At 41.4% G+C, this 22,202-nt stretch overlaps 1 protein-coding gene across 2 annotated transcripts in view; it reads right to left on the bottom strand.

The window, feature by feature from the left end:
* Positions 1 to 213: 213 nt before the first annotated feature.
* The window catches only part of LOC122663816 (N-lysine methyltransferase setd6-like), a 46,754-nt gene continuing 24,765 nt past the window's right edge, over positions 214 to 22,202 (bottom strand). Inside the window, exons 3-6 of one of the 2 annotated variants that reach the window (XM_043859466.1) lie at positions 17,813 to 18,009; positions 2,609 to 2,885; positions 695 to 926; positions 214 to 502 (exon numbers count right to left, since the gene is read on the bottom strand). In XM_043859466.1, coding sequence (XP_043715401.1) covers positions 270 to 502; positions 695 to 926; positions 2,609 to 2,885; positions 17,813 to 18,009 — 939 coding nt within the window. In that variant the 3' untranslated portion in view covers positions 214 to 269. The remainder of the gene's footprint in view (positions 503 to 694; positions 927 to 2,608; positions 2,886 to 17,812; positions 18,010 to 22,202) is intronic. The other variant, XM_043859467.1, reaches the window with a different exon arrangement.

The raw sequence follows: 22,202 nt of genomic DNA, 5'->3' as shown, positions 1-22,202 counted from the left end.
CAATCCAATGTTCCTTTAAAACTAAAACCAAAACCATCCATTCCATAAATTGGGTTGAAAACTCTTCAGCTTGATCAAGAAATTATTCCACCTGGATTCTCCAATGGCGGGTCAGTGTTTCAGGCAGGTCAACCGTCCTGTGTAAGAATCCCTGGTTTCAATTAGATATTTTGCTTTCTTTTTGGGAAGAGGGGGGGCTGGGGTTGACAGCAGATAAGACTACTCAGAGGCAGTTCGAAGAGCTTGTATACAAGGCATCGGCCATCTATTCAACTTTTCTTGATGTGTGTCCTCTTGGTTCTGCGGGAACTCGAAGAAGCATACATCCTAAGCTTCTGAATAATCCTCCTTTCGCTTACCCGCAACATCACTGAATGGTACAACTTCCTCCCCAGCATGGGACAACCCCTCTTCAGCACCTCTATGTCGTCTTCTATTGAAGACTCACCATAGAAACTCTCCCGAATGTCTGCAAGGGAAAAAAGTGCTTCACAAACCATGTCTGTCAGAAAAAGTTCATTCCCCACTTCCAGAGTTTCTGGTGAGAATTTCAAATTGTTTGTCTCCAACAGAAGAATGGGAATGGCTTCACTGATGTTGCCAAAGGATGGTACCATCTGATTCAATTTGTGATATGCATCCTCAGTTACGAAAATGATGTAGAGGAGAATCACAAGATCTAGTTGAGGATTACCATCTGATGAGATTTCAAAATATTCAGAACTTGGACTAACACATCCTGAAAAACCCAACCTCCTCCACAGTGACAATCTTGCTCGAACATAACGGCTGGAGAACAATGATTTACTCCATTCAAGCACTATGTTTAGCTCAATATTCACAATGTCAAAGGGATTATCGGGCTCTGTAAATCCATATCTATGAAGCAAAGCTGCATTTCCCAGGGATCCGTAAGTGTTGAAGACCTGTAAAAGAGAGAATTTAAGAGGTACTATCTTGTAAGAGAGTGGTTTAATATTAGAAACTGGAGAACACTGTACTAGCAAAGTCTTCAAACATAGTTCTCAACAGCATAAACTAAGTTACTAGATTGCCCATAGAATGCCACAAAATTCTCTGTAGTCGACTACCACCCTCAACTGTTTGTGCACTATGGTAGTTCAATAAGTGGCCAAGACTTTACCTAATTAAAGAAAGAGTGAAGTTTTATGAGGTGCCATTTATTGTTCTTTGAAATGCTTGTGTATAAGATCATGTGTACCTCACTAGGCGGAAGTACACATATGTTGATGTTTTCAGATGAACATATGTTTCTGAAATGTGCCCTATATATGTTGATGTTTTCAGATGAAGAGTTAGTTGTGGAGGCTTATACAGCTCTGAAGTTTTTGAACTGTGAGTAGTGTTAGAAGTTCAGAGTCTGAGGGATATTTTGAGAATAACGTTATTTCAGAATATATAATGTTGATGAATGAATATTTTGGTTATGGGACGTATATAACTGTATGCATGTCATGAACAGGATTTTTGTCGTACACTTTTGTAGATAACTGCCACCAGTGTATACATTTGACTTGAACTGTATCTAATGCTTTTGCTATGTTGTAAGCGAGACTGAGATTTATTTATTAGTATTAATGTAAGATTGTTCTGGGTTGGCGCTCGTGAGAGTAGTGCCTGAGACCCTGCTTGAGTTTGGGACGTTACAGATATTTTCCTAGAAATCACTTTTTTTCAATAAGTACAACTGAATATTTTTGTACTTTATCTGTGTGTGATCCACCCGTGTTTCTGTACCACTTTAGATCAACTACCAATCAAATAACACATTAAATTTTCTTTATGTATATATATAAATTTTTTTCATTTCAATCTACCAATGAAAATTTTATTTTAATTCACTTCCCATCAAACCAAATAAGGGTTGCTTCTTTATGGCAGCGATATAGTTTCATCAGTTCCAGAATTGTAACTTCTATTGGTCATATATGAGATTTCCATCTCTTTTATTGTTTCACGAAATACTAGAGCATATACTTCCATCCTTTTACTAATTACTACCCAACTTTCAATTTCCTATTTTACAATATAATAAGATGTTTCTGAAATGTTCCATTGCCTGAGCCATAGAAAAACAATGTATAAAATAACTACAGTCCATCCTTAAAAGTCTAAGTTTTGAAATGATATTCACATACCTTAAGCTATACTTCAAAATTGCCTACTTATTTATCTAACACACCCCCATCCCCAAATTAAAAAAAAAAAAAAGCAAAAGAAAACTTATGACTAATATCAAGGATTCTTATACTGAATACTACACCCATCCCTCCCCCCCCCCCAAAAAAAAAAAAACAACCTTATGTCTAATATCAAGGATTCTTGTGCTGATTGCTATGGGGCAGTTACCCATCCCTCCCCCACCCCCCCCCCCCCAAAAAAAAAACTACAGAGCAGTTAAAACAATAAAACCCATCCTTCCAATAAATATACTTCTTTCATTGCTCAAATCAGCAGCGGCGGGAATTTATAGAACTAAATAGATCAATAAACTTAAAATAGTACTTGCAAATTCAAAAAAACAAAAAACAAAAAACAAAACAACAACCTCAAAGAAAAATTAAAGCAAATCAATGGTTATGCTAACCTCAGCCCCAGCTTCAATAGCCTTCACAACAATCATTTCTAGAGCCATAGGATCATCCTCAGAATTTGGAGAGTACTCAACATGGCTATCATTGAGAGAATATTTTCCAGAAAGAGCACTTGAAGACGTATTCTCTATAAAGTGATGATCTTCAGTTGACAGTTTATTACTGCAACTGCCAACCCCATCGTCCTCAACATCATTGTCACTCTCAGAACCAGAATGGGAAGATACAGAAGTAAAGTGAACATCTTCATCTCCTGTCTTGTGATTGAAGCTGTATTACACAAGGCATTAGGCTAAGTAAATGAGGCATCCATTCTCTAGATACACAATGTGTACCAAATCACAGTTAGAGTAGTTCAAGTAGTAGCATTAAACAACAAAAAAAAAACTCAGCCTTATCCCAAATTAATGGAAAGAGGAACGAGGCACAGCCAAGTACATTGGAAGAAACTCAACTAAATGGGGTCAGCAACATGGATCCTTGCCCTCCAATCGGCTCTGTCCAAGGTCATACTTGGAACAAGACCTAGACTATGCATGTCCTTCCTCACCACTTCTCCTATGGTCATTTTAGGTCCGCCCCTAGCTCTTTTTAGCTCCTTCAATCAGAATCATATCACTCCTCCTTATAGGGGCATCCATAGGCCTCCACAGAATATGACCATACCACCTTAAACGACGTTCTCGGAGCTTGTCATTGATCGGCACAACTCCCAGGTCTGCTCTTATACGTTCATTTTGTACTTTATCCTTGTTTTTCCACACATCCATCTTAACATCCTCATCTCTGTTACACAAAGCTTGTTGAAGAAAGACAGAAATTGAGAAATCCTTGGTTGATCGATGAGATCAGCCAAGCCTTAAATTTATAGTTTGAGAAATTATAATAAAAATTCAGAAATAGCCCTAGTCATAGTCAGCATACAACTAGGAATACAGTCATAGCCGAAATATAACTAGGAATACATAAGAAATAAAAAATAAGAAAATAAAGCAGTAAAAGACCAGGATACCCCCCCCCCACGGTATCCTGGTGTATCTTATTCAACACTCCCCCTCAAGTTGGAGCAAAAATATCACTCATGCCCAATTTGACTAGACTAGGATGAAAGACTTTTCCAAGCAGTCCCTTGGTGAACATATCTGCAAGCTGATCAGTAGACTTCACATAAGGAACACAAATAAGGCCTTCTTCTAACTTTTCCTTGATAAAATGCTGATCCACCTCAACATGCTTTGTGCGATCATGTTGTATCGGATTATGTGCAATACTAATGGCAGCCTTGTTGTTGCAATACAGCATCATAGGGAGGCGAATAGGAACTCCAAGATCTTGTAGCAAACCTTTTAACCAGAGTAGCTCACAAATACCTTGTGCCATAGCACGAAATTCTGCCTCAGCACTTGAACAAGCCACCACATTCTGCTTCTTGCTACGCCAGGTGACAAGATTGCCACCCACAAAAGAACAGTAACCAGAAATAGACTTACGGTCTGGGGAACCTGCCCAATCAGCATCAGTATATTCCTCAATACGCAGGAGACAAGAGAATTCCTTTCCCAGGAGCTGACTTCAAGTAGTGAAGAATCCGGAGAACAGCCTCCATATGTGAAGTATAGGGATCATGCATAAATTGATTGACAAGACTAACAGCAACAGCAATGTCAGGCTGAGTATGAGAGAGATAAATCAACTTTCCCACAAGTCTTTGATATCACCATTTATCAACTGGGTCACCTTCCTTTTCCTTGAGACGAACATTGACATCCATAGGAGTATCTGAGGGACTGCACCCTAACAAACCAGTGTCAGTCAATAGGTCTAGGACATACTTTCGTTGAGAAAGAAAGATGCCTTTTGAAGATCTGGCAACTTCAATCCCAAGAAAATATCTTAGTTTCCCTAGATCCTTAATCTCGAACTCTTGGCTAAGAAATGTCTTCAACCTGCTGATCTCAACACAATCATTGCCAGTGACCACAATATCATCAACGTAGACTATTAAGATAGTGAGTTTTTCGTCAGCCCTCTTTATAAAAAGAGTGTGATCTGCATTACTCTGCTTGTAGCCTATAGAAACCATTGCTTCGTGAAAACGGCCAAACCATGCTCGAGGGGACTATTTCAACCCGTAAAGAGCATGCTTCAATCTACACACCTTTCCTCGATTGCTGTCACAAGAGAAACCTGGTGGAATGTCCATGTATACCTCCTCATCGAGTTCCCCATTGAGAAAAGCATTCTTCACATCAAGCTGTTGCAAGTCCCATCCAAGATTAACTGCACAAGATAATAATACGTGGACAGTATTTAGCTTAGCGACAAGGCAAAGGTCTCCTGGTAATCGATCCCATATGTCTGAGTAAATCCTTTAGCCACAAGGCGTGCCTTATACCTATCCACAGTGCCATCCACCTTCTGCTTAACTACAAACACCTACTTGCATCCAACAGTCCGCTCCCCTGGTGGAGGAGTCATAAGTTCCCATGTGTTATTCTTTTTTAAGGCATCCATTTCTTCCATCATAGCTGCCTTCCACTTTCCATCTGTAAGAGCTTCCTGCCAATTTTGAGGAATACGAACAAAAGAGAAGAAACAAAAGCACGAAAAGATAGAGAGAGAGAATCATAAGAAACAACATGAGATAAAGGGTGTTGAGTGCAAGTCCTCACACCTTTGCGAACAGCAATGGGGAGATCCAAAGAAGAAGTATTACCAGGTGGAGAAGTAGGTTCCGGATCCGGAGTTGGCAACTGGACGGGAACTTGTGTCACAGTGGATTGAAGCTCTCAAGGTCTGGTCCTGCTCCTTGCAAAAGCCTTCAAGTTTGTTGCATCAATCCTCCGCTGAAATTCACCAATGGTTCTCTGGACTGGGGTGACCTCCCCTTGAGCAGGAATCTCAGGAATCTCCCCCTGTGCAGGAACATCTCCCCCTGAAGGAGAATAGGGAACCTCCCCCTGTGTAGGAATATCTCCCCCTGACGTAGAGGGAAGGATAGGAGTAGGCACACTCGGAACAGCAGGGACAGCAGGGGTTGACTCATCATATACATGCCTAAGAGGTGGGTCAACGGTCAACACATCTTCACTAACACTCTCCCCCCGAAGAGGTGGGGACGAATAATATGAGAGAGACTCATGGAAGATAACATCCATACTGACCATGGTACGGTGAGCAGGAGGATAATAACACTTGTATCCTTTCTGGGTAGCAGAGTAACCCAAGAAGATGCAGCGGTAGCACTAGTGTCAGATGGGGAAGCTTTAGAACTGGCAGCCTGTAGGGCTGATCTTTCAATTGTAGGACCCAACACCATGGCAGTCCAACAGGTTTCTTCAGTAAGAACATAAAAGAAGGCCTGCTCCAATGTAGGGAAAGGCAACCTACCAAGGACTTGCACACGAATGGGATCATAATCAGCATTAAGACCAGCCAAAAAATCATAAACACGGGCCTTATCTACATAGGCTGAATAGGCAGTAACATCAGCAGCAGTAGAGGGCTGAAAGGGAGCATATTGGTCCAACTGTTGCCACAAACTCTTGAGGACAGCATAGTACTTGGTAACCGACAGCTCCTTTTGTGTAGTAGAATGAACTGTCTTCCGGATATCATAGACATGTGCATCATTCCCTAACTGTCCATAAGTGCCCTTAGCAGCAGCCCATATCTGTGCGGCTGTATCTAGGAGAAGGTACTGACTAGAAAGTTCTTGTGGCATGGAGTTCAAGACAGAAGACATAACCATTGCATCATTGGCAGCCCAGCAAGTCTTGGCAGGGCCTTCTCCAGTAGGCTGGGTAGAGGAGCCAGTAAGATGTCCACTCAAGCCTCTGCCAGCCATAGTCAAGGAGAGAGACCTGGCCCACATGAGATAATTGTTGCCATCGAGTTTAATGGAGGCAGCACGAGGGAGGAATTCTGTCCAGGGCTGAGAATCACCTCCATTGGTAGCCGTGGTAACCTCAGAGTCTCCCATTGTTGAAATAGAGCCTTGGCAGCAAAGGCAGCCCTAAGTCCCAAAAAATCGATAAGCAGGGTGTTGGAAGAAAACCCTGAAGAACACAATCAATTGGGATTAGAGGTCTTCAAAGCTTGAAAAAAAACTTGTCGAGTGTGGCTTGAAGTGAGGTAATACTGCCCTCCAAAAAACAGTCCACGCATAGAACAAAATAACCCAAATCGATAAGGTTTAGGCTTTTTCAAAAAACCCCTGAGAGGAGATCGATTGGGAGAAACCTTCAATGCTGTGAATGAAAATTTGGTATATGTGCTGGCCAAAAAACTGTTGTGATGGATCTCAAAAGGAAAAACAGCTTCATAGGCAAAGAGAGAGCTGATCTTCAACAGTAGAGAATTCCAAAAAAATCGCAGAAGCAGGGACAGCAGCCATCAAACTGTAGAAGCTAATAAATCATCAACTGAAGAGGTGAAGAATTAGAGCAGCATCTAGATCATGCGATCACCTCATTAGATCTGCCCTAATATGTGAAGAAAAACAAAGAAAAAAGGTAGAGAAGATCGAGTAGGAGAGGCGACGGGGGGGAAGAAGATCGAGTAGAAGGAGAAGGAGAGGAAACAAAAGGAAGGGGTGGGGCTAGAAAGGGTTTAGATCAGATAATACTGCTCTGATACCATGAAAGACAGAAATTGAGAAATCCTTGGTTGATCGATGAGATCAGCCAAGCCTCAAATTTATAGTTTGAGAAATTACAATAAAAAGTCAGAAATAGCCCTAGTCATAGTCAGCATACAACTAGGAATACAGTCATAGCCGAAATATAACTAGGAATACATAAGAAATAAAAAATAAGAAAATAAAGCAGTAAAAGACCAGGATACCCCCCACGGTATCCTAGTGTATCTTATTCAACACTTATCAATATGACACTTCTTAACTGCCCAACATTCTGCCCCGTACATCTCGGAGCTTGTCATTGATCAGCACAACTCCGCCGCGACCTCAAGTCGCCGCGCCTCCACCGCCGGCTCACCTCTACCGGTGTTGCCGCCACGACCTCAAGTCGCCGCATCTCCACCGCTGACTCACCTCTGCCAGTATTGCCGCTACGACACCAAGTCGCCGCACCCTTCTCCTCCGGCTCCTTCCATGTCCGGCATCGTTATCGCCGCGACTTCAGTCGCTGCACCTCTCATCTGCCGGTCCTCCTATTCCGGCGTCGTTTCTTGGTCGCGATCCTCGATCGTTGCTCCCCCTTGTGTCGGCTTCTATTTTTTACTGTTGTGCCCCTTATTTGGTCTCCTAGTTACCTCCCTACCGCCTTTTACGATGGGTGATGAGCATACCAGTATCACCTTTACGGGCAACAACTCCACGCCCTCTCTTATGCGCAATGGTTCTTCTACTAGGTACTCTAATTCTCTTTAACCAGGCCCCCTATCAAATTAATTGGCTTGAACTGCCTCACTTGGTCTCGAGCCTGCCTGCTCACTTTTCGTGGACACAGCTACGATGGACTTGTTACAGGAACCACTCCAAAGCCTACTGACCCTACTGCTACTATTACATCGTCCTCCGACGATGCATCGGTAATTTCTTTCTGATCAACTCCATGGATCCTTCTGTTAGTCTGAGTTTTGTACTATTTAATTCGGCCAAGGACCTATGGGATGTTGTTCGACAAACTTTCTCACAGGCAGGAAACTATGCCCAAATTTATGAGATTCGTCGCCAAGTTCGCAAACTGCCCAGAAGGAACTCTCTCTCACTACCGATTACACTGCCCTGACAACTCTTTGGCAGCAATTGGATTTTTATCATGATGTTCCGATGATGCACCTGAGGATGCTAGTACCTTTCAAAAGCAGAGAGAAATGGAAAGGGTTTATGATTTTTTTACTGGTCTCAACCCAGAATATGATCAAGTCCGTGTGCAGATTTTAGGGCGTGAGACGTTCCCTACTTTACTCCAGGCTTATAACCTTGTTCAGTCAGAGGAACATCGCACTGTTATGATGCCCTCTACTGTCCCTGTTCAATCTGCCCTACTCACAACGCCTCCTACACCTCTCCCTGTGGATCCCTCTAAAGCTCCTGCTTGTGCACCTATCAGTGTGACTACTGTGGTCAACCCCGTCATACATGGGAGACATGTTGGAAGCTCCATGGGCGCCCAAAAATGGGCGCAACCCTAACCGGCTAGCACATGCTCCCAAGCACACCTAACTGAGACGTCTAACACTAGCCATGCATCTCCTGTCGTGGCCCCTTTCTGCGGATCAAATGGCAGTTCTCCAAAAACTAGTGAATCAAATGACTACTAGTTCCTTTACTCCTATTTCTAACCTTGCACAATCAGGTAATTTTCATGTTTCTTCCACCGGTCCTTTTTGGTTACTTGACTCCGGTGCTACTGACCATATGACAAGTGATCCCAAGGTCTTCCGTACCTATTTTCCTTGTTTTGGACGAGATAAGGTGCGTGTTGTCGATGTGTCCATGTCTTCCATCTCTGGTAAAGGTTCTGTGTTATGTGATTCCAGTATTTTTCTTTCTAATGTTTTACATGTTCCCAAGTTATGTGCCAATCTTTAATCTATTTATCATCTCACTTGTGATCTGAACTGTTCTGTTCATTTTTTTTCCACCCATTGTTTATTTCAGGATCTGGTCACGGGTGCCATGATTGGGTATGGTTGGGTCCGTGATGGTCTCTATTTCTTGGATTCTCCACTTGTTGAAATAATGGAATGACTTGTGTCTAATGGGACACAGGCCAGCTTTATTTATAATGAGGAGAACATTCCAAAATGAGTACAAGAAATAAATACCCCTATGACATAAGAATGACATAAATACCCTTATACCCCATTTTACAACACTCCCCCGTCTCCCCCTCAAGTTGTTGTCTAAATATCACACATACCCAACTTGCCAATAATAGGATGAAAGACCTTAGCACTAAGCCCTTTCGTAAAGACATCAGCCAGTTGTTCGTTGCTAGGAACAAAAGGCATACTGATGAGACCCGAATCCAGCTTTTCCTTGATGAAGTGGCGATCAATATCTACATGTTTAGTTTGGTCATGCTTAATTGGGTTGTGAGCAATGTTGATAGCTGATTTTTTGTCACAATGAAGCCGCATAGGAAGGCTGACAGATACAGCCAAATCAGTGAGGAGACGCTGAAGCCAAAGAAGCTCACAACTACCATGGGCCACTGCCCTGAACTCTGCTTCAGCACTAGACCTTGCAAACACCAATTGCTTCTTGCTCCGCCAAGTGACAAGGTTACCACCAACAAAGGTGCCATAAGCAGAAGTAGACCTACGATCATCGGGTGATCCTGCCCAAGCCGCATCTTTATAAGCCTCAATGCGAAGATTATCATGAAGAGTAAAGAGAATGCCACGGCCTGGGGCAAATTTCAAGTAACGGAGAATACGCAACACAGCATCCATGTGAGAAGTGTATGGGTCATGCATATACTGGCTAACCAAGCTAACTGCATAGGCGATGTCAGGACGGGTATGAGAGAGATAAATCAAACGTCCGACTAATCACTGATAACGGCCTTTGTCCACGGGATCACCTTCCTTGCTTACCAAATGGGAATTAACTTCAATGGGAGAGTCAGCTGGCTTGCACCCCAACATACCTGTCTCAGACCAAGCATATACTTCCTTTGAAACAAGTAAATACCACTAGAGGACCTTGCAACTTCAATACCGAGAAAGTAGTGCAGCTGGCCAAGATCCTTGATTTCAAATTCCTTGCCCAAGAAGCTCTTGAGCCTAGAAATCTCACCAATGTCGTCACCAGTAACGACTATATCATCCACATATACTATCAAAACAGTGATCTTCCCACCTGATTTTTTGATAAACATCGTATGGTCAGCATTGCTCTAAGAATATCCTACTGCAACCATAGCTTGATGAAATCTCCCAAACCAAGCATGGGGTGATTGCTTCAGTCCATACAGCGCACGCTTCAGTCTGCACACTTTTCCTTGAGTTTGAGAGCTTGAGAAACCAGGTGGAATATCCATATACACTTCTTCCTCCAACTCGTCATTGAGAAAGGCGTTCTCAATATCCAACTGTTGAAGATCCCAGCCCAAGTTAGCAACACAGGATAAGATAACACGAATAGTGTTCATCTTGGTTATTGGAGCAAAAGTCTCCTGATAATCGATCCCATATGTCTGAGTAAAGCCCTTTGCAACAAGTCTGGCTTTATATCGGTCTATTGTACCATCAGCCCTTTGCTTGACTGCAAAGACCCATTTGCACCCAACCATCTTCTTTTGTGGGGAAAGACGAACCAGCTCCCATGTGTCATTTTTCTTTAGAGCCTGCATCTCTTTTACCATGGCTGCCTGCCACTGCGAATGAGCAATAGCTTCATGCTAGTTCTAAGGAATAGGTACAAAAGACAAAGAAGACACAAAACTATGGAAGGAAGGGGAAAGGAAGTCATATGAGACAGTCTTAGCAATGGAATGCAAGGTATAGGACCTAGTGCCTTTTTGAACGACAATAGGAAAGTCAAGAGAAGGATCATTGTCAGAAGAGGGAAGAGAATTACCAGGATCTAAGACAGACGGATCAGGTTCAGCCGGATCAGGTTCCAGAGGTGGCGATTGGTTTGGTAGAGTTGAAGACGTAACACCCGTGGTCTGATCCTGCCCTTTGCGAGTGTAGACACGTAACTTTGGTCTAGGTCGAACAGAAACGGAAGGAATCTCCCCCTGCACAGGAAACTCGGCTGGAACAATAGAGATGTCAAACATGAGGGGCTGCCCATCTTCAATAGTAGAAGTAAGCTCCCCCTGAAGATGAGGCACCGTATAGTAGAGCGTAGTCTCGTGAAAGATGACATCCAAAGTAACAAACCAACGCCGAGTGGGAGGATGATAACACTGGTAACCCTTCTGAGTGGAAGAGTAGCCCAAGAAAATACACCGAAGGCTACGAGGATCAAGTTTCCTATGGGGATGGTAGTCTCGAGCATAGCAAACACACCCAAAAAAATTTTAAGAGACTGAAAAAGCCGCAGAACCCTATAGTAGATCTAAGGGGCAGCAAAAGCCAAGGACACAAGAGGGCATGCGATTGATCAACAGCATCACTCCAAAAATGTTTAGAGACATTCATCTGAAAAGTAAAGACCAAGCTACCTCCAATAAATGTCGTTTTTCCGTTCAGCCACACCATTCTGAGTCGGAGTGTCGACACAACTAGTCTGGTGAAGGATCCTATGATAAAAAAAGGTAGGCTGGAAAGGAAGTGTCAAAGTATTCCCAACCATTGTCACTGCAAAGAACTTTAATGGTGGCTTCAAACTGAGTCTGAACCATCTGGTAAAAGTGCTGGAAACAAGGGAAGGCCTCCCCCTTGGTACGCATCAAATAAACCCAAGTAGTGCGTGAACAACAGTCAATGAAAGTAATAAATCAGCAGTACCCATTGACAGAGACAACCCGAGATGGGCCCCAAATATCAAAATGAATTAATGAAAAGGGAACTAAACTTTTATTATTTGAAACAGAATAAGTAGTTCGAGTTTGCTTAGCTAAAACACATGCCTCGAAAAACAATTCATCACAATGCTTAAAAGAAGGAAAAAGCCTAGCTAGGGTGCCCAAGGGAGGGTGTTCCAATCTGCAATGCCAACTAATAAGTTCAGAAGCTGGTGGAAATGGGGAGGAAGTCTGAAGGGCCTGACCAGAGACTGATGACGACTCAACATCAAGCAGGTACAGACCACGATGCATTCTACCAGTACCAATCGTTGCCCCTGTTACCAGATCCTGAAAAAACACAATGGGAGGGGGAAAAAGTGACTTTGCAGTTCAAAGTGGAAGTATGACTACTTATAGACAGCAGATTATTAGGAAAAAAGGGAACATGCAACACAGACGAAAGGGATAAATTTGGAGAACAAGAAACAAAACCAATACCATATATAGAGGAATAAGTGCCATTAGCTAATCGAACCCTGCCTTTACCAGAGCAAGGGGAATACTAAGAAAAAAAAATTGGGGGAACCTGTCATGTGATCCGAAGCTCCAAAGTCAATCCATGGGGAGGATAGGACAGATGTACTAAGACCACAAAACGGAATACTTGAATTACCAGGACGAGGCTCGGCAATGGCAGAGGCAGACGAGGCAGATGTTGGTGCAGATGAATGGGGCCGGTCCATTTTAGAAAGAAGACGTCTGAAGGCTATGAGCTCATCTGAAGATAGGGCAGCGCCAGTAGAGGTGGTGTCAGAGACCTTAGTATGGTGGGCCCGGCTAGAAGGAGCCGGATTGGACTTACCACGGCCCCGGCCACGACCACGCCTAAAAGAGCCAAGAACATCAGCTAGAGTGCCGGACGACCATGCAGCTTCCAACAATAATCCTTGGTGTGATGCTCCTTACCACAGTAATCGCACTTCACGTGTGCTTTGGTAGAGGAGCCGCTAGCCCGAGAAGCATCATTACGGGGCTGCGAGCTGGATACAGATCACTCAGGAGGTGCCTGAACAGGTGTAGGCAGCATAGAAGTACGACGCCGATCCTCAAGCTGAATCAGAGCATATGATTGTTCCAAGGCAGGGAACAGGTCACAGCTCAACACTTGTGCCTGAAGCTGATCATACTCGACATTCAGCCCAGCAAGGAAATCATAGACACGGATCTTATCTTCCCACTTCTTAAACTTGGTAACATCCGCAGCAGTAGTCGGAATAAACTCCTCATAAAAATCAAGCTCCTGCCATAGAGAGGCAGAGCTCATTATAATATTGAGAAAGAGACATTTCCTTTTGCTGCAGCCCGTGAATTTTTTTCCGAAGTTCAAAGACCTATACATCATTCCCCACCTGGGAATAAGTATCCGGGGTAGCCTTCCATATTTTTGAAGCGGAATCAAGAAGAAGGTAGCATCGAGAGATGGAGGGCTGCATAGAATGAGTAAGGAATGCCATAATCAAGGAATTTTCACACTCCAATTTATCAATCTTTGTAGGCCTAGGAAGGGGCCGACCTGTAGTACCAGTAAGATAGCCATAATAACCTCTGGATTTTATGGACAGGAGGCAAGATCGTGACCATATCAGATAATTAGTACCATCAAGCTAGACGGCACATGGTGGAAAAGCAGAAAAATTATGAGTACAATTACCACTTCCACCATGAGATTCACCAGTTGTAATATCGGAGTCTGGCATGGTTGATCAAGCAAGAAACACCAATAACATGGGAATGTCCTTGGAAATACTGCCACCAATAATCAGCTCCAAAAACAACCAATAAGAATGAAGAAAAAATATCAGATGAAGGACCAGCAAAAATCAATGTCAGGGTAGCCCTGAAAAACCGATATCAGGGAAAACCTGAAAACGGAACAAAGTTGGGGCTGGAGCAGCACGAAACAGGGATTGGCCCTGTGAATCACCAATAAACAAGCAGGGATTGGCCCTGAAAAATCGTCATACAAGGTTGGAGTTGTAGATTGAAAAAAGCACAGGAAAAAACATGTGAAAAAAACGCAAACCTCTCAAAACATGGGAAAAATCCCTTGAGTGATTTACATCATGAGAGGCATAACAAGGAGAGAAGAAAAAAAGGGCTCTCGGTGGATTAGAAGGAGCCCACTGAGAGCAATGGAGAAGGGTGATGGTGGTGGAGATGCAAAACCGAGAGAAGAGGAGATAGAGGTTTCTCGGTTTTGGTGGAGGGATTAAAAACGAGAAAGAGAGAGAAGAAAGAGATGGACCAAGATTAGGTTTTTTTATTAACCCGCTCTGATGCCATATTGAAATAATGGAATGACTTGTGTCTAATGGGACACAGGCCAGCTTTATTTATAATAAGGAGAACATTCCAAAATATGAGTACAGGACATAAATACCCCTATGACATAAGAATGACATAAATACCCTTATACCCCATTTTACAACACCACCAACGGTTCCAATGCCTTCTTCCGCTCATACTCTACATTCTGATAGCGCCTTGACAAAGCTCATTTATTGGCATCGCCGCTTGGGCCATCCTTCTTTTCATATTTTATGTTCTATGTTTCCTGATTTAGTCCAGATTTGTGGTTTAAAACAATTAACTTGTGATGTGTGAGTTTGCTAAACACACAAGGAACTCTTACCCTATTACTGACAGTAACAGTGATGTCCCTTTTTCTATTATACACTCTGATGTTTGGAGTCCCTCTAGGATCGTTGATCGTAATGGATGTCGTTGGTTTATTACTTTCATTGATAATTGTACTCGTCTTACCTAGGTTTATCTTCTCCTGCTTTTACATGCTTTAAAAGTTTTCATACTATGACTTATACTCAATTCAATGTTGATGTCCAGGTACTTCGTAGTGATAATGGTACCAAATATGTGGATAGTGCCTTTCAAGAGTATCTCTCATCCAATGGTATTCTTTCCCAAACTTCGTGTGGAAGAACCTGACAATAAAATGGCATCCCTAAAAGGAAAAATCACCATCTCTTGGATGAGACCCGTGCCTTAATGTTGACTACTGGTGTTCCCAAAATGTATTGGGGAGATGCGGTTCTCACTGCTGCCCATCTCATTAATCGGGTGCCCTCCAGTGTTCTAAATGTCAAGACTCCTCCTAAAATATTTGGGTGTGTTTGCTTTGCTCACAACTCTTCTCCATCTCGTTCCAAGTTGGATCCTCGTGCCCTCGGTGCATCTTTCTTGGTCATTCGGCCTCTCAGCAGGGTTACAAATGTTATCACCCTCCTATCCGCCGGCTCTATATCACCATGGATGTTACCTTTCATGAATTTGAACCATATTTCACGGCACCTCTTCAGGGAGAGAATCTCGAGGAAGAAGAGGTTCCATTTCCTGCTGATCTTATGGCTGTTGATAATAATTTTCCCATTGTTTTTAGGGAAATCTCGAGTCATGGGGAGACCTCTGGTCAAGGGGAGCCTATCACTGAAAATAATACAAGTACAATTATTCCTACTACCCCTAATGATCTCTGGACCTACACTCAGAAGAAATCCAAGAAGCAAGGGACCTTAAACGACCCTCCAGCACCTAATGTGGCGCTTCCACCAAGTCCAACTCCTTCATCAAGTAATGATTCTCCTACTGCTGATAATTTACCTAAGTCTTCTTTACCTGATTCTCCTTCACATGATAACCACACTATTGCTCTCCAGAAAGGTGTTAGATCATGTATTCAACATCCTATTTCTCATTTTGTTTCTTATGAGTCCTTATTCCCCTCCTATAGGACTTTTGTTTCACCCTTGTCTTCTGTGTCTATACCACAGAACTAGAAATATGTCATTACATATCCAAAGTAGAAAGCCGCTATGGAAGAAGAGATGAGGGTGTTAGACAAAAATGGTACTTGGGAGCTTGTTCCTCACCCTGCAGGGAAGAAATTGGTTGGATATAAATGGGTGTTCACAATCAAGCAAAAATCAAATGGGACGAGATACAAGGCTCATCTGGTTGAAAAGGGATTTACCCCAACCTATGGGATCGATTATCAAGAAACCTTTGCCCCTATAGCAAAGATGAACTCAATCCGTGCCCTTCTCTCATGTGCAGCTAATTGAGGATGGGACCTTCAACAATTGGATGTCAAAAAGGCTTTCATGAATGGAGACCTAGAAGAGGAAGTCTACATAGATCCACCTCCTGGTTTTGCTTTCCCATATGCTGTCGGTTGTGTTTGTAAGTTGAAAAAATCCCTGTATGGTCTCAAGCAATCGCCTAGGGTGTGGTTTGGCAGGTTCCTGAAGGCTATACAGAAATTTGGGTACAATCAAAGTCAAGCTGATCATACCTTGTTTGTCAAAAGAAGTGGTTCTCAGGTCACTCCCCTCATCATCTATGTCGACGATATTGTTATAACAGGGAATAGTAATGCTGAAATTTTCCATTTGAAGACCCTACTCACTAAGGAGTTTGACACCAAGGACCTAGGTCCACTTCGATATTTTCTAGGTATTGAAGTAGCAAGGTCCGACAAGGGTATTTTCATCTCCCAGCGGAAATATGTCTTGGATCTTCTACAAGACACTGGTATGTTGGGGTGCAAACCTGCCGACTCTCCCATCGAGGTCAACCTTCAGTTATGTGTAGGTATGGGTGACTCAGTTAACAAGGAACAATACCAGAAACGATTGGGAAAGCTGATTTATTAATCCCATACCAGACTAGATATAGCCTATGTTGTGGGCATTATTAGTAGATATCTTCATGATCCTAGGACATCTCATCTTGATGCAGTTCGTCGAATCTTTAGATATTTGAAGTCTGCCCCAGGTAAGGGAATTCATTTTTCCCAAAATGGTAACTTGAACTTGGAAATTTTCACCGATGCTGACTGGGCTGGATCCATCGATGATAGGAGATCCACCTCCGATTACTGCTCCTTCCTTGGTGGAAATCTTGTTACGTGGCGTAGCGAAAAACAGGTTGTTGTCTCCCGCTCCAGTGCAGAAGCCGAATTTCGTGTCATGGCTCAAGGGATCTGCGAGCTTATATGGCTTAAGAGTCTATTGTGTGATTTGGAAATAGTCAGTGATGACCCTATGTGCCTATATTGTGACAACAAAGCCTCTATTAGCATTACCCACAATCCGATTCAACATGACAAGACTAAACATGTTGAGATCGATAGACATTTCATCAAAGAAAAGCTAGAGCAAGGAATCATTTGCATCCCTTATGTCAGAACTAGTGATCAACTGGCTGATGTTTTTACCAATGGCTTAAACTGTAAAGTCTTCCATCCACTGGTTTCCATGTTGGGCATGTTTGATATCTTCGCACCAACTTGAGGGGGAATGTTGAGAACCCTTGGATTAGGATAACTTCTCTTTACATTAGGGTTTTCTTATTTTATTGTTTTGTCCCTAATGGACTAGTTTGCCCTTGGGGTTGTAATTCTCATTATAAATAAAGTGGGCCTCTGTCAATAGACAAGCCAATTATTCTCCTCACTCTGGTTCTGAACTATTGATAATGCTTAGTAATACAAATCAGCAATAAGCCAATGAAAAAATGCAAAAATTTTCAATGTCAGTATTCAAGTTAAACAATGTATTGCCCCAACTGATGGCAGGCCACCTGATTAAAAAATTAACGAGACCTTCAGACCCGAACATTATAAATAAAGCATTCACCTCTTAAGTCATATTTTAAGACATAAACCACCAAATAGAAGGTATTACTTACAGATCTGCCACTGGCACCATTCCAACTCCATGATAGTCATCTATCTCAAAGGATCGAGAAGCAATAAGGCTTCTTACAGCAAAATATTGTTCGACACCAAAACAATTTGGATTGAGTTTAATTGGCCCATTAACTATAAGCGGCAGAATACACTCTTTCCAATCCTCGTAAAAAAGAGTCTTGTCTTCTTTTACTGTCTGCCTAGAAAATAGAGATTCACTAAAATAAAGCTCAACAGTAGAATAATCTAATTTTCCAACAAGTAGCAAAAGCATACAAAAATCTATATTATAAGGGCAAAGTGATAATTTCAATGCAGAATTCCATCTAATACTATTCGATCAATTGAACTACTAACACAACAACCAAAGCCAATTATTTGTTTGTTAAATTCATAGAGTGATTCAACAGGGACTAATAAAGGAAATCAGAAATTCGAGTTATAAAGCAAAACCAAAGAAGAAACAAAAGAACTTGACATAAAGCTACAAAACCTGATCTCACCACTTGATTGAGCAACAGGCACAATGCAGTTTAGGAATTGAGGCCATGGAAGGTAATATCTTGATTTTTTGAAGGTCCGAGATGAGACCTTATACGAAATAAAAATACAAAAAAAAATCAACTCGACCGAGATTTCATGTCTCGGTCGAGATCTCGGTTCGACCGAAACCAAACCAAACCCAGTTATAAAAGGCCCTTATCTCGACTGAGACCAGTCAAGATTTCGATAGGTCTCGGTCATCTCAGTAGGAAAGATGTGGACTTCCAAAAATTGATCTCTTCCCATTTTTTTACGGAAATAGCCGGATTACTCCAAAAAAACTCATGGAACATCGATTTACAACAAGATTGCAGTGATTTAAAGAAGATTGATGTATTTTACATTTTTACATTCTTAATGGTTATTTAAGTTGTTTTACATTAATTGTATGCTTTCTACAACTAATTATGTGTAGAATATGGCCTATTAGAGACTATGTACATCGTAGCCTACCAACCTAGGTTCCAAAGTCAAACTCCTATTTGGACTTGATTTTTCAAAATCTGATAGTGACATTGTGTTTAAATGGCCCAAAATAGGTTGTTTACCAAATTTCATGGCCTAACTAGGTCAAAAACCCACCGAAACCAAGCAACGGGTTCAACAAAAAGAATGCACCAAATCACCGAGATCTTGGCCCAACTCGGTTTTCTACCTGCCCGAAACCAGGTTCAAAACCAGACCTTGAACCATGATTAAAGCATCAGGCAGAAAATACTAACATCAGCACTCAGAAGCAATGACATCACCAATTGTTTGAAGAAGGAAAAACAAAAGGGAAGATAAATGTCTCATCATATACAATAACCAATCATCAGCCATGGGTGTTCCTAGGCCCCATTAAAAAACTCTAAAACCTTGGACAATCATTTTGAATCAAATGAAATAACTTTATTACATCTGGAAAATAAACTAGTCAACAAACAAAGACAGATCTCATCCCACATAAATTTTTTTGAAAAACACATTGCCACTTTACTAGTTTTGTGGGTTAGCAAAAAAAATATTGAAAAGAGAAAGAAAAGATACAAACCCTGTAACGCCCCACTTTTACTAGGTATTATATTGTTTAATATGTTGCCAACAGGTACGCTGGGGGAGAGGTTTCGGTGGACGCCGGAGATGGAAGTGTTACTACCTATGGGTAAATATGTAATTTTGCTTGATATTATTTTTTAGTGATGCGATAAATATTGATTTCTATTTAATATTAATTACCTTAGAATAATTTGTTATTAGCTAATTCATATAAATGACACTTTGGATTAAAGTAAGTGTAGTGGATTGAGTCAGTTCGGTTCGGATCGTTTAGATCGGTTTGATCTAACCTAATGAGACTTAAGATATACTTTAATTTAGTGAGTATAATATATTAAGAGGGATATTAGTATTAGAGATACTAGTTAACATGTAATTATAATAATTTGAATTTGATTAACTATTTAATTATTAATTTACATAAATTAAATTATGGATTACATAAATTAAAATGGTTCATTCAGGGTTGGTTCAAATGTACTGGTCCAAGCCACTTAAAAGGCAAGAATAATATGACTGCTAGATGGTTGCTTTTGTATGCAAAAGGAGTTAGTGGAATTGATGAGGTGGCCACTAAGGGTGTTTTCGTATGAGTATTAATGGGCTTTTTGTAATTAACAGATAAAGGGCACCTTGTTTGCTAGTGGAGGTGGTAGGGACATCTTAAGACAAATGGGAGGATTAGTAATGATTATTAGATATGTATCAGTGCATATTAGATTTAAGGTGTCAAGACCTAAGCTAGGTGTTAGTTTAGGATTGGTTGCATCCATGTAGTGTCCTAATTTTAGAGTTTCATGCAATGTGTTGTCATGTGCTGGTTTAAACCACACAATTAGGCATGTTTTATCATGCCACATGTGCTTGGGTTTAGCTTAAGTAGAACTTAATAAAGTTGCTAGACCACTAGGGAATGAAGAGAGGAAACTGAAGCCTACATGGAGGACTCCTAGTGGTTGGGTTTCTATATAAACCTAACTTAGTCTAAGGCAAGGATTTTTCCTTCGTTTTCTCTCAAGCTCGAATGAGTTAGCGGGATTTGTTGTGGGTTAGCTTTGCTGCCACTAAAGGATCTAAGGAAGAAAAAGAGGGATGTTGCAAGTAAGGGATTGATCCACTATTAGAGGCAAGAGCTTAATGCATCCTTTAGTTTCTATTATGTAATTAGGGGTTTGTCAAGGCTTAATTAGTTTCTTCAACCTGCTATAACTACTGTTACAGAAGAAGAGGTAGAACAAGGGGAAGAAGTGAAAGGAAGATAAGTTAAGGATTAGAGAGAAGGAGAGGTAAGGATACCTCTTATATTCTTCTTCCCTTCTACTATGTTAGTTTAGTTCTTAATGGTTAATTGTTGGCTAATAGCTACTGTTATGGGCTAATTTAAGGAGTTGTTTTGAAGTTCATAAGAGGAAGAGCTTACAAAGAAGAAGATACTAGGAGAGAAAAAGAAAGAGAGAAAGAGTAATAGTTCAAGGATCCCAAATTTGACGTAAATGAAACTTAAATTTACAATTAGTTTTCTGTCAACTAGACATAAGATCTTCTCAAGGAAGCCAACAACAGGGTACCAATGAAGTGATTAGCAAAGATCACATGATTATAAATTAGGAAATATCATACGCACTCTTGAGCCCTAAACAGAGGTCTCAGATAAGAATTCCATTGATAAACATGTAGTATAGGTTACTAGAGACCAAACAGCATCAGGTTATTGTAGACCAAATAACTCATCATTAGGTTGTTGGGGACCAGACTGAATCAGGTTGTTATAGACCAAATAAATATGCACTGTTGCTGCATACCATCTTCACAGATAAAATTTTTGCTGAGGACACGAACAAATAATAATTTTTTTTTTCTGATGATAAAAGAAAATGCATTAGATAAAAACGTAAATATCGTCCAGTACATCTCCTTGAAAATAGTTCTGTCGCGCATATCGCGCGAGCTGATGTGCAGTAGTTACATCATGTCTAGGTTTCTTAATTAACTTGACTTCCTCAAACTTACCAAGTACATATTTGATGTCAAATAAAACTGTAAAAAGTTCCCAGGGCCAAGGATTGGTCGGCTGATCCATTAACCATTGCGTTAGATTCAATGAGTCCGTCCAAATTTCAATGCTTCTTCTTCCCAATGAAAGTGCACTCTGGAGTCCTTGTTTGATTCCTCTGGCTTCTGCTTCATCAGATGTACCTATACATCCAAAATCCATCGTTGCAGAAATAAGTTTATGATTAGTACAAATAATCGCTGCCCACCCCCCAATGGATGTTTCAGGATCAAAGCTACCATCAGTGATGATGAGACATCTATCCAGAGGTGCCAAGGTCAGGAGATAGTCTAATGTTGGTGGGGTGCTCAACAATTCGATAGCTGGGATTGGTGTAACCTCCTCAAGGTTTTTGAAGATTTTCAGGTCCCTTTCCCATCTCTTGATGTTTTTGATGATGGTTATAGGATCCACTTTACCTCCTTGAAAGCTCATTGAGTTCCTAGCTTGCCATAGGAAATAACCAGTAATACAAACCACACTGAGGATAGTATACTTCTACTGCCGTGTCAGTGTGTTATTCTCCGTGAAGGAATGAAAAAGTTGGGTTAGATCCGTGGCATGTAGGTGAGCCGTTCTAAGGCCCAAGGAGCCTGCAGCCAAAATCCGCTTTGAGAATTCACAGGCGAACAGTATGTGCCATTCTGTTTCCTCCCTTTCTTTGCGAAGAGAACAAAGTAAGTCTGTTTTGCAGAAATTTTTTATTCTACATTTGGTTGGGATTCCTTGCCGCAACATCCTCCACGCGAAAATTT

The sequence above is a fragment of the Telopea speciosissima genome, chromosome 6 (assembly GCF_018873765.1).
Source record: "Telopea speciosissima isolate NSW1024214 ecotype Mountain lineage chromosome 6, Tspe_v1, whole genome shotgun sequence".
NCBI lineage: Eukaryota > Viridiplantae > Streptophyta > Magnoliopsida > Proteales > Proteaceae > Telopea > Telopea speciosissima.
The sequence above is the reverse complement of the archived record's forward strand: the minus strand, read 5'-3'. Positions and strand labels throughout refer to the sequence as shown.